At 31.4% G+C, this 12,858-nt stretch overlaps 1 protein-coding gene across 2 annotated transcripts; it reads left to right on the forward strand.

Moving 5' to 3' along the window:
* The first annotated feature begins 4,020 nt into the window (after positions 1 to 4,020).
* Positions 4,021 to 11,295, forward strand: LOC102588772 (beta-1,3-galactosyltransferase 7). 2 transcript variants are annotated; one of them, XM_006364898.2, is made up of 11 exons: positions 4,021 to 4,496; positions 4,596 to 4,695; positions 5,575 to 5,633; positions 5,744 to 5,952; positions 6,073 to 6,136; positions 9,234 to 9,306; positions 9,393 to 9,513; positions 9,604 to 9,691; positions 9,804 to 9,929; positions 10,237 to 10,346; positions 10,758 to 11,295. In XM_006364898.2, exons 1-11 carry the CDS (start codon positions 4,405 to 4,407, stop codon positions 10,904 to 10,906), a joined length of 1,191 nt encoding a protein of 396 aa, XP_006364960.1. In that variant the 5' UTR covers positions 4,021 to 4,404; the 3' UTR covers positions 10,907 to 11,295. The 2 variants fall into 2 exon arrangements, with proteins under 2 accessions (XP_006364960.1, XP_006364961.1); XM_006364899.2 differs by lacking the exon at positions 4,021 to 4,496 and having other exon boundaries at positions 4,607 to 4,695; positions 5,734 to 5,952.
* The last annotated feature ends 1,563 nt before the right edge of the window (positions 11,296 to 12,858 follow it).

Below are 12,858 nucleotides of genomic sequence, written 5' to 3' on the forward strand. Positions count from 1 at the left end.
ATATTGTAAATGACGTGTGTATGTCCAAGAATATTGTAAAGTGATATATAGAGCATCTATATACACTCGACTTATACAAAACATACACTCTATACACAATATGCATACATCCATTTCCACTTTCAAACCATCACCACAAAAACACCATAGTCACCGTCACAAAATCATCACAAGCATTACTTATTTTTTTTAAATGCAAAAAAAAAAAAAAAAAAAAAATCACTCCAAAAATGAAGAAAAATTCTTCTTCTTGAAAAATGAAAAAAATAAGAATTCTATCGAAGTTAGATCTATTTAAATCTATTTCATCGGATAATACCAATGAGCATGAAAGTGAGAAGAGACAATGAAGGGGAAGTGTATAGAAGTGTTTCACATTTACTTCTAGTGATCGTATTTTTTATGTCCACTTATTTAGCTCAGACTGATTTTTTATCAGAAATATTTGACTAGTGATGATAATGAGAGGAAGAAAAGAGAAAATAATTTTAGGTAATTATGTTAGAAATTAGAATGTCTTTAAAATAGGTAATTAAGGGTCCTTTTTCATTATATAATGTAAAACTCTCTTAAATTAGTTGGTACAATGATATCAAAATAAGAAAGTTGTCATAGTATCTTAATCACAAGAAAGATTAGTTTTACAAAATTAAATATGAGGAAAGCATTCTAAAATTGTTTTAAACATGCATGTCTCCTATCTCAAATATTGCATTAATTGAATTGTTGAAAATGTCGTAATTTTTTATTATTGATATTGACCAAATTGTATTTTTAATGTGACATTTTATAAAGATCATAAGTAAAATATCGTAAATCATTTATCGATATTAATTTAAATATTTTAAAAAATAAGTGACATTTTCTATATGTAGTAAATAAATGTCATTTATTTTTTATCAACATTTTTCTATATGTCAAAAAATTTAAGTGATATTTCTATATATGTCGTAAATAAATGTCATTTATTTTTTATCGACATTTATCTATATGTCAAAAAATTTAAGTGACATTTTTATATATGTCATAAATAAATGTAGCTTACCAATATTTACTTAAATGTTGGAAAATTCTCGACACTAAAATTTATGATTTTTGACCTAAATGTAAATTCAATGTTGATAATCTCTTTTGTAATATTTAAGCAACTTATCACGATCTTGCTTGTGGGATTTCATTAGATATGTTATTATTGTATAATGGATTAAAAAGTAAAATTATTGATCAAAACAAAATGACTTTTAACATAAAATAAATAAATATATAAAATAAGTTACTATGTTGAGACTTTTGATTTTATAAAATGACTTTATGAGAATCCTTTCTAATAACCTTTCCCTCCTTTTAAAACATTCCAATTTGAAGTCATTTTGAGTATGTAAAAGTCAAAATTATATGTTCAGATACATTCACGATCGGCAAGTATTTATATTTATTTTTATCTACAAATATGTATATATATTTAGTCATTTTGAATATGTTTATAATTACATACTCAATTTTAAGAATGTTTATAATTACATACTCAGTTTATAAACCTCCTTCAACTTGAGTATGTAACTCAAGTCTTTTTATAAGAAAGTTTAACGGTTGCTGCCAAAATATGACTCGTATAAAACTAGCAAAATTTCTAAAAATAGTATATTTTATACAAATGCCTACTGTCACATTTGTATTAGAACTTTCTCTATTCTTTTGAGGTCTTTCTTTTAAAAAAATAAATAAAATAAAAGTTGAGGTCATGTGAGTTTGATTTTACAGGATTTTGGTTCTTTATTAGTAATGGAATTGTGTTCATATAAAAACGTTATTTTAATTCAATTGGCTGGAATTACAGTAATATTTTATTTGTTTTCTTGTTTTTGTGCTACTTAATAGTCTCAACTTGTAGTTGTTTCAATGGACTATTCAAGATATTTTATTATGCTTTTTTTTTTGGATTTCAATTTTAGTTGATTTTTTATGATATCTTTTTCTTACATATGTGTAATTTTTAGTTGATCAATAATTGTTGGTTTGTCAGACAATTTAGCTTCAGTTTGATCATAGATTTTAATGTTTAAACAACAGTGTTATAGTAGGAAAATTTCAATTTAGCTTCAATTTGATCATAGATTTCAATGTTTAAACAATAGCGGTTTTATAGTAGTTAAATTTTCGTTATAGCAGTCTTACATCAGTTCGAATCAAATCTAAATCCTAAATTTTTTTATCGTGTCATTCCAATTTAATTTGACAGCGTATTTTTTTTAAAATATATAATTTCATAATAAATGACGACTGAATAAATCTCTACATAAATAGTTTAAAAAATAATTCTTTTCTCTAAGAATTTAGTCCCAAGACAAATAGAATCTCTTCATTCCCATGATTCTATGAAATAGTAAAAGGATCCCAAAAAGGAAATGTAATTGATAATTTGCTTTAGTTCAAGTTTGTTTTTATGTCTATCTCCTTAAAATTTAAACTATTTGAAATTTAAACTTTTAGGCCGGTTTGGAATTCATTTTGGTAATTAAATTTGATGTAATTGAGTGTAATTACATTGTTTGACATATTTGATTGGTTATGTAATTACTTAGTCAACAAGTAATTGAGTGTAATTGGCGGGAGTAATTATACATATATTTTTTTATTTATTTATATTTCATTTCCTTCTCATTATCAACCTTTACTTCATGTGATTCCATGCAATTTTTTTGCATTATCTATTTTTTTTTATTTTTTCATTAGTATAATTTTGTTAGTATTCTAATTTTAAAATTAAAGTAGAATTAATTGTTGAATAAGGTTATGGACCTACGTTTTCCTTTTTTTTTATAAATAATAATTATTATTATTTATGTATGTTATGTTGAAATTTGACATAAGAGTGTTATGTTAAATTTTTTGTTTTGAATTTAGAACTTATGTTATATTTTCATTTTAATTTGGTTTAGAAATATTGACTAGACATTTTACATTGCAAAGCTACTTTTTTAGTTAGACTTGATGGATTATCTTTTGATCAAATGTTTTGATAATTTTATGATATTATATTTATAATATTAATCTTTTGTCAAACATGCATTTCATGATGTTCATAGAAAATTTGTACTTTTAGTGTTTTATGATTAATTTGATTAAAATATACTAAATTGAAAAATATAAATCAATTATTTTTATAATATTAGTTAAGAACATATGTTTATTAATTAATAAATATATTTTCAAAAGACAATATATATTAAATATACAATTTAATATCATTTATAAATGCCCTTATTTATCTAATATAAATTTTTAATTTTAGATAATTAATTTTTATTTTTAAAATTCAATGTAACCTCATGATTACACTTGTGTAACCAAATAATACACTTGTAATTACACTGCAATTGTACCGTGACAAACAAACAAGTCAATACAATTATTAGGTTGTGTAATTACTAGACTGATAATTACTACCCTAGTAATTTATTTGCTGGTGACTTGTGAGTATTCACAATTTTCTAACACGTTGTTTGGATTATCGATATTATCGTCCTTTTAGTTTAATTATTATATTTATTTTCATTATTACTTTAATTTTAATATATCATATTATTTAAATTCATCATTAGATAAAAAGTCTCATTTTGTATAACAATCGATTTTGATGTGATCACGTCGTTGCCTTAATAATTTCTTCTCATTTTGTCCTTACTTATTATTCAATAATCCTATTTTATTTTTTATTCTACCTTTTTACTATAACTCTACTCCATACTCTATCTTATAGTCTTATTATTTAAATTATTAACGTGTGACAACAGAGAACAATGCAATTTATTCGAACATTGTATTTATTAAATAATACACTAATATAATACGATACGTTATGAAACAACACGTAATAACCATCCAAATTGTGTGTTTAATATAATTAGTTAAATCATGTGTTTTATGTTATTCCAAAAAAAGTTGTTTCCACATCTATATACCAAAACTAGACTTTTCATCATATTACAAATTGTTATCAAAGCATATCCTTTGAAGTTAACGTTAAGCCTTTGGAAACTTAGTACAAAAGGACCCACACAAAGCATAACTTTTGACAAACCATTGTCTTCCTCCTTTCCTCTCTACGATATACTATACTATTCTCTCTTGTTGTGATGTGTGCCTAACATTCTTGAAAAAAAAAGTATTAACAACATTCTCAAAATCTCAACAATTGTTTAATCTTTTTGGTAAAAAAAAGGGGAAAAAACAGAGAAATTAACAGCCCCTTTTTCATGTTGGCACTACTCTCCAACTTTGTCTCCACCCCTTTTGATATCTCTGTATAATATGAAAAAAAACCCATAGATACAGTGACCCTTTAATTTCCAACCCCTTGATCTTGATTCTTGATTCTTGAATCTTGATTAGGAATTAGGAGCAATGAAGAATAGACATACTATTAAAGTTTCTGTAAAATGGATACCTATTTTCTCAATTGCTTTCTTCTTTATTGGGATGTTGTTCTCTAACAGGTGAAGATGATAAAAAGGGTAGCTTTAAGATTTTTGGGTTATGTTTGGAATTTTGTTAAAGTTTTGATTTTTATTGATGGATCTGTTTGTTTGATGAAGATGGTGGTCACCAACTGAATCTGGGAGTCAGCTTATAGCTCAGCATAGAAGGGACCAAGAACTTCAAGTTGTTTCTGAGGATTGTAATTCGAAAAAGAAGGTTTTTGAGTTCTTGATTTTTGTGTATTCAAGTTGATTGTAGATTTAGATACTGTTGTGTTGTCTGTTTTGTTTTTTTTTGCAAATTTTGAAGTTGATTACAGAGTTCTGCTTCTGTTGAGTTCAATCTGTGGTTTTGTGGAGTTTTTCTGTTATGGATATTCAATCTAATTGTGGACTTTAGCTTCTATCAAGTTCAATCTCTGTCTGTTTCCGCTTTACTTATTGATTATTTTTTTTTGGATTTTGAAGCTAATTCTGGAATTCACCATTTGTTGTATGTTTATGCAAAATTTTAAGTTCTTGATTTCTGGATTTTGAAGCAGATTCTGGAGTTTAGATTCTGTTGAGTTGAATCAGTCTATTTTTGAGTTTTTGATTTCTGGGTATTGAAGCAAATTGCTGCTATAAGCTTTTCAATCTGTCTGTTTTCTGAACTTCTTTTTCTCGACGTCTGGGTGTCGAAGATACTTGTTGATATTAGCATCTGCAAGTTCAATCACTTCCTGAGTATTGAAGTTAATTGTAGATTTTAGATTCTGCTAAGTGCAATCTTCTGTTGTAATTTCTTTTTGTTCTTGATTTCTGAGTATTAAAGCTAATTGTGTTTTATTGTTTCTGTTGAGTTCAATCTGTCTACCTTGTGTTTTTTCAAATGAATTCTTTGTTATGATGATTGAAGCTAATTGTAGTGGTTTAATGAGTTCTGTCTTTATGTGTATTGAAGTTGGTCGATGGAGGTTTAGCTTTGTTAAGTTCAATTTGTCTGCTTGTTATTTTTCACTAGTTCTTGCTTTCTGGGAGTCCAAGATTATTTTGGCTTGTAGCTTGTGTTCTTACCTGACTATTCGTGACCTTGTATAATTTGTTTGTATACTAGAAACAAGGACAAGATAAGGATGTAATGCAGGAGGTGTACAAAACCCATGAAGCAATTCAGTGAGTTCTCTAAGCATCATACTTTTGTTGTTTTCTATATTTAAGTCGTGTGGGAGGACTTTCTATTTTTGGTACTAATCGTTGTGAGCTGTTTTGGGAGGTCTGCTTAGATCATTGGACAAGTCAATTGCTACGCTTCAGATGGAGTTGGCAGCCACTCGGAGCACACAGGAAATGAAGGTGGCTGATCAGTCTTCCAATTCTTCTCATTCCCAAAATGGTCCTCCAAGGAAGAAAGTTTTTGTGGTAATTGGGATTAATACTGCTTTTAGCAGTAGGAAGAGGCGAGATTCGGTTAGAGAAACTTGGATGCCTCAAGGTAAACAAACCTCCAAGTGCAGTTGTGTCCCTGTTTCCTACAATCTCTATTGAAAAATCTTCTTTTTTTATTTTGAAAGAAACATGCCTGATGGCTTGACTATATGTATGTATATATTAGGGGACAAGCTTCTCAGATTGGAGAAAGAGAAGGGAATTGTAGTCCGCTTCATGATTGGTCACAGGTATAATACTTCTTTTCCTTGAGGACAAATGGGTTCCAAATCCTACATTTTGGTGCTCCTTCGTTCCAATTTGTTTGTTTTGTTTTGACTTGGCATGGAGCTAATGAAAATAAAGAAAGACTTTTGAATCTTGTGGTCTTAAACTAAAGATATGTAGAATGTACCAAAATGCCCTTTAATCTTGTGGTCTTAAACATGACACGTGGAAAGTTGGAATTAAAGAGTAAGCTAAAAAGGAAAGAGACATTCTTTTTGAAACAAACTAAAAAGGAAATTAAGACGGACAAATTGAAACGGAGGGAGTATTAATTTTGAGCTACTATGTCAGTAGTGCTAAATGAAGAATTTGGGTCACCTAGATGCAGAATTAGAGAAAGAAGTTTTATCTGTTTTCCTTTCAAGTCATCATTAAAGTTATAAAAGATCTGATTGTAGAGAGTTTGCAGAATTAGATTGTTACAGTTCTATAGAAATTTGGAGTGACCCATACTCCTGACATGTTTCCAAGGTCAAATGCCTCCATTTCGTGTGTTGGGCAAAAGAAAGAAGTCCAAAAATGAAACCCTTTGACTTATTTGGATCAGGAGAATATTCTTCTAAAGGGCCAATATGTGCACTATCTGTTTCCTGCTCGATCGAAATTGTCGGATATCCACACATCTTTAGCAGTCCTACTTCCTAAAGATGCCAAAAAGAGAGGATAAACTTATATAGATAAAAAGTGGAAAGTAAGTTAAAGAAAAGGAATTGTATCCTCAATTCAAGCTCGACTACACTTAGCTTGTAGGAAAGAGACACCAAAACAGTACTCCTAACATATACTTCCAACTTACTCAGTTAGCTAGAAGAAGACTAAGGTGTCGTTTGGTTCGAAGACAAGTGTTATACGAGGATTATAATGCAGAGATTAGTTATGTATGGATTAGTTGTACAAGGATTAGTAATACAAAGATTATTCCTTGTTGGGTGTTTGGTTCATAGCACTAAAATTGGATATACAAGACATCATTCAAAATAATTATTTACCTTTTAAGCTAAAAAGTAATAAGTTCACAATTATACCTTTGAATGATTGACCTTCATTGGTTTCTAGGAAAAAGATGAAGGTAGTTTTGTCCTTTGCTATTTTATCCATGTATAAGTCATGCATGGATTAGTTATTCCATGTTCTTGTTAGTATAAAATAATACACCAAATTGGTGTATTAGTTATACATGATTCAAACTACAACCAAACATTGGATAAAGTTATACCATGATTATTTTCCTTATACATCATTCCAAACGACCCCTTAGAGTTTGCTAGAAGAAGACTAAGAAGGCCTTCCCCTGTATCATAATGCAGCAGAACCAATCTTTATACCTCTCGTTGCTTGGTTCCGGAACTACTGTGTGTAGTTTCTATCATGGGTGATGCCGCGCATGCCTTAATGCCCCGCTGCCTACATTGAAGTCTCGCCTAAACAACGCAAAAACCACACCTATTTTGCACCTAACTTTACGGCTTAAGTGCGAATGAAGTGAGCCTTTTTGCATCATTGAATGAAAATAAAGTAAATACTTTCCATAACAAAAATGAAAAGAAGACAACCTCTTCCTGAATCGTGGTCAGCTGTTGCTACCTCTTCTTTTGATAATTAAGTAATGTGCTACAACCTTGTGATGTTCAACCTTGCAAATCGTCCTATGCAATTTGTTTTTAATGTTCTAGTTGGATCTGCTCACGGTGGTGGACCAGAACCATCTACTCTTTTTGGGACCCTGCCAAATTCTCTCCAAAAGAATGTATAATGCTTCTTTCCGCCCATCTTCTCTTAAGCATCTTTACGTATCATCTGAAAATTGGATTTCAAGCTGTTTTCCACTCATAGTTGAATGCACTTACTCCTTCCTCAGCTGTTTCCTAGTTTTCATACCCAGGTTGAATCATTGAAGTTACCTGTGAAATATTTTTAAAAACGTGCTGTGGGAAATATTGGCTATCCAAAATGAATCTCAAGCTGCTTTCTGTACAAAGGTAGCCATCTAGTTTGAGGCACTAATCTACTGATTTGAACAGTAGTAATAAACTCAAACAGGGTCTGTCTCCTGCTTATGACATTTATGAGGTTTAAAAGAGTTTAAGAAATTAGAAATTCATTTCCTTGTAAGAAATAAAATAAAGGAACTAGAAATTGATTTAGATGCATAATATGCAATTTTTGGTGCGAGTTTAATTTAAACCAAGAGGGTTGTAGTGCTTTAGAGAGAGTATCTTATGCTGCCACGTGTTGGGAGGTAAAAATGTCTTTTGGAATGCGATGCATTTTGAGAAAGAAATGCTTTTAGCTTGAAAGGGTAATTCTTCAAGTTGTCTTAGCAAATGTTTTAAGAGTCCTTTCAGTTTGCAGATACTTAAACAGAAAAACACTTTCTGCGAAAGCTCAATTTTGGAGTTACTGAAGCTCCTTGTGGGCCTAAAATGAACTTATCTCAATAGTTCAATAGTTAAAAGAACCAAGATTAATTTTGTAAATTTGACAGTAAGTATTTCATCAAATCACTTAACAAAGCCCTTAGTGTTGTGTCTATAAAATTTTCAGAAGTACTAAACACTACAGGAGAACACTTTACCAAAAGCTAACACACCACTGAAAAGGGCTGAAGAGGTTTGTTACAGACACATTTTAACTAATGAACGCATGATTACATGCTGTTTGAGTTCGGATGGATTATATGAACTGCCCATTTATGTTAACTAAAATACTTGCAATTACATATCACCACTAACAAGATACTGGCTAGTTTTAGGATTGATCAGAATCTAGATGTTCCATTTTGGATAGTTTGTCTTAGACCCGTGCAATGATCTTTCTCATCTGTACGATGCTTATCCACTCCAACTAAATTTTCCATCACCTGTAAGATCTTTGTCAATTCTACATCTTTGCACTTTCTTTGCTCTCTCTCTTTTCCAGCATTTTCTTTCCTTTTTCTGTATTATTATTGGTAGTATATGTTACTAGTATGTATGAGTCATCACTTATTAGTGTTACTGAGCAAGGATGAAAAGGAAACTAATGTTACTGAACTGACAAATGTCTGTGTTGGTTATCCAGTGCAACATCTAACAGCATACTGGATCGTGCTATTGATTCTGAAGAAGCTCAACATAAAGACTTCCTCAGGCTGGTACAATACTTTAAGAGAGTTTTGCTTTTTGTATTAAGTTTGGAAATCTTACAGATATTGGGGTCCGAATCTGCATGATGTTGTAGGAACATGTTGAAGGATATCACGAGCTCTCTGCCAAAACTAAGATTTTCTTTTCTACTGCTGTTGCAAAATGGGATGCCGACTTCTACGTGAAGGTTGATGATGATGTCCACGTCAATTTGGGTATGCACTGGATATGTTTTCTATATAGTTTTATAGTTCAACGACTAATACTCTTGGTTCAGCTTGTATTAAATGACTAATGATTTTCAGGCATGCTAGCTGCAACTCTAGCTCGTCATCGGTCGAAGCCCAGAATTTACATTGGGTGTATGAAATCTGGACCTGTTCTTGCTCAAAAGTAATTGTGAAGCTTTACTAGCTTATGACAATTGATGCTTTCAGCTTGCATTTTGGTTTCAAATGTAGTAACATTTTATTTGCATGAATTGAACTTCAATATTGTTTTGTAGGACTGTAAAGTACCATGAGCCAGAATACTGGAAATTTGGAGAAGAAGGAAACAAATACTTCCGACATGCAACTGGTCAGATCTATGCTATCTCCAAGGACTTGGCCACGTACATATCAATCAATCAGTAAGTTAAAATAGTTGATAAAGCTTGAATTTGTTTATCATCTACCAAGTCGTTGAAGTCTTCTGAATGGTAAAAAGACTTGTTTTTTCTTGAAGTATCCCTGTATATTAGCATGTATACTGTGGATTATCAATACTAAAATTTGTCAGTCTCCATTATACTAGATATTTGTATGTTTGATCTAAGTATCACCATCATATAGTGGACACCCACACATTCTTGGGATTGGAGCATAGTTGTTGTTTCATCGCTATCATATATTGTTAAATGCTCTAGTAATTATAAAGGATTTAAACTTTTAACTCAGGCCTATATTGCACAAGTATGCCAATGAAGACGTGTCATTAGGGGCTTGGTTTATCGGTCTCGAAGTTGAGCACATTGATGAACGCACCATGTGCTGTGGAACACCACCAGGTATTTTCTCTTTAGTAATGTATCAATCTGCTGCATTCAGAACTTTTTGGGGTGCATTTTTGACGATCTAATATTTTGTTTTGGTGCATTCAGATTTTTTTAGTAGGTTAGTTGAAACTGGTCAGTTCTCAGTAAGAGTTTCCTAATTGAAAGACATGCCGGATAATGATCTTTTTTATCAGTGTCCCTTCCTTCATTCCATGCCTAAAATCTTGAATTCATATAGGAGTAACATGTTTAATAAAATGTAATTCTTAGTTTGTTGTCCGTAGACATACATTCTAGTTGAGGGCGTAATACAAAATAGAACAGAGTCAATTTACACTGTTTAGCTCGGGTCTAAGCAGTATATAAACACTCTTTTTTTGTAAATCTTATTAATGCATCTACTACTATGGTACCCCCTTGCAGATTGTGACTGGAAAGCTGAGGCAGGTAATGTATGTGTCGCCTCGTTTGACTGGAGCTGCAGTGGAATTTGTAAATCAGTAGAGAAGCTAAAATATGTCCACGAGAAGTGTGGTGAAGGGGAAGAAGCTCTTTGGAATGCTCTCTTCTGATTTGCTCGAGAATTAAGAGAGTTGAGGATTCCTGGTGAGACATGGCTGTCGGACGATTTCCATCTGGCTGGCTGTTTTCGATTGTCAAAATTTTCCAATCAGAACTTTTAGTCCAGCAGTTTGTTGTAAAGAGCATGTTTGTTGTAGATTATGTCTCTGTCTAGATATACTGATATAGATATATGGATTTTGAAAGACAGTGGCTATAATTTTGCTAATTCTTTTCAGCATATCAGGAGAAGAGGACCTTTTAGATGTGTACTCACATTCTTTGTGGTGGAGATAATGTAATTTTGGTGGTGGTGAGGTTTAACTGTTATTTCTTTATGTGGTGCTTATTCTAGTTTGAGTGCAAGGCCTCCATTTTTGACAATCTAGTATGTTCTTTTGTTTAAATTTATTGGTACTATTTTTAGTTGCAATTAAGTTTGAAGAAAGGAAATGAATTTCTTCATACATTAGTTCTCTCTCTGAGTCTCTGTTCATCCCCATCTTCAAACTCCTTGATTTCCCTTTTATGATTTGAACTTCCAACATAATCAATCAAAGCTTGCCAATTGATCAATATTCCCAATTTCTATGGTTTCTATTCAAATTTTGGATGCTTTGGCCATTCATTTTTTTCTAGAGTTTGACGTAAACACGTTTGACCATAAAATTTTGGAAATCAACTTGAGTTGAATATCAAAATTTTCAAGAGTTTGAGAAACAACAAAGAAGTTTTTTCACTTCAAATTACTCACAAAAAGAAAAAAATAAAATAATTTGTGTTCATGGCCAAACACAACTTGCCAATTTTCAATTATCACTTTCACTTTGATAGTGAGGTGGATGTGTGGGCATACAAGGAGTGATAAGATTAGGAAGGAAGATATTCAGGATAAGCGAGAATGGCCTCTATGGTGGACAAGATAAGGGAAGTGAGATTGAGATGGTTTGGACATGTGAGGAGCAGATGCGCAGACGATTTAGTAAGGAGGTGCGAGAGGTTGGCATAGTAGGTACGAGGAAAGGTAGAGGTAAACCGAAGAACTATAAGGGAGAGGTGATTAGATAGGACACGACTTCAGGTTACCGAGGACATACCCTTAGATATAAGGGTGTGGTGGACGTGTACTAGGGTAGAATGTTAGTAGGTAGTAGTGTGTTTTCTTGCTTTTCAATGGTTTAAGCTTGTTGGTGTTTGCCATTGTACTAATTGTATTATTGTAGTTCCTACTTTTGATATCTATCATTGTCTGTTGTTTATTGTGTTTCAATTATCATATTATTTTGTGTTCTTATTCCTTTCTTGTAGGATTTGCACTACTTCCCTCGTTAGTTGCTATGTTTTCTTATTCTTTGTACTTGAATTTGCTACACTTGAGTCGAGGGTCTTCTGGAAACAGATTTTTTACCTCTATGAGGTAGTTATAAGGTCTGCATATGCTCTATCCTCTCCAAACTTTTTATACCTACGCTGAGGGTCTTTCGAAATCAGTCTCTCTACCTTTACAAAGTAGTTATAGGGTCTGCATACACTCTACCCTCTCCAAACCCCACTTATGGACAAATTCCCATTCGTAGGTATGTTGATGTTGATGTTGCTGTTGTACCTCGAAAACATTTTCTTCTTCTTCAAAGTTCACAATGAAACATGTCTAAATGCTCATTAATTTTATCTTTGCTTCTTTGCTCAATTGATTGACATCATCTAGCAAACATAATATATAAGGGTATAGTTGAATATAATATTAATTATATATTATCTTGAATTTTTAAAGCGATGATTATCTTGTTACTAAAATAACACTTATTTTAAGACAGAAAACAATATAATAATAATAATTGAACCTAGCTAAAGAGAATTGTGGTTGAAGCAAAGTCCAAAAAGCCATGCATGTCAGCCATAAATTATTAAAATGCCAAATGAGTAGTTGAAAATATATATTGGTGGAAGGGAAAGAAATAAA

Source organism: Solanum tuberosum, unplaced genomic scaffold, assembly GCF_000226075.1.
Source record: "Solanum tuberosum cultivar DM 1-3 516 R44 unplaced genomic scaffold, SolTub_3.0 scf00524, whole genome shotgun sequence".
Classification (NCBI taxonomy): domain Eukaryota; kingdom Viridiplantae; phylum Streptophyta; class Magnoliopsida; order Solanales; family Solanaceae; genus Solanum; species Solanum tuberosum.

Excerpts from the sequence above, each read along its gene's own strand:
- LOC102588772 (XM_006364898.2), top strand. The coding sequence starts at position 4,405 with ATGAAGAATAGACATACTATTAAAGTTTCTGTAAAATGGATACCTATT. Across the intron at positions 4,696-5,574 it reads ATTGTAATTCGAAAAAGAAG|AAACAAGGACAAGATAAGGA; the intron begins GTTTTTGAGTTC and ends TTTGTATACTAG. Across the intron at positions 9,930-10,236 it reads ACGTACATATCAATCAATCA|GCCTATATTGCACAAGTATG; the intron begins GTAAGTTAAAAT and ends CTTTTAACTCAG.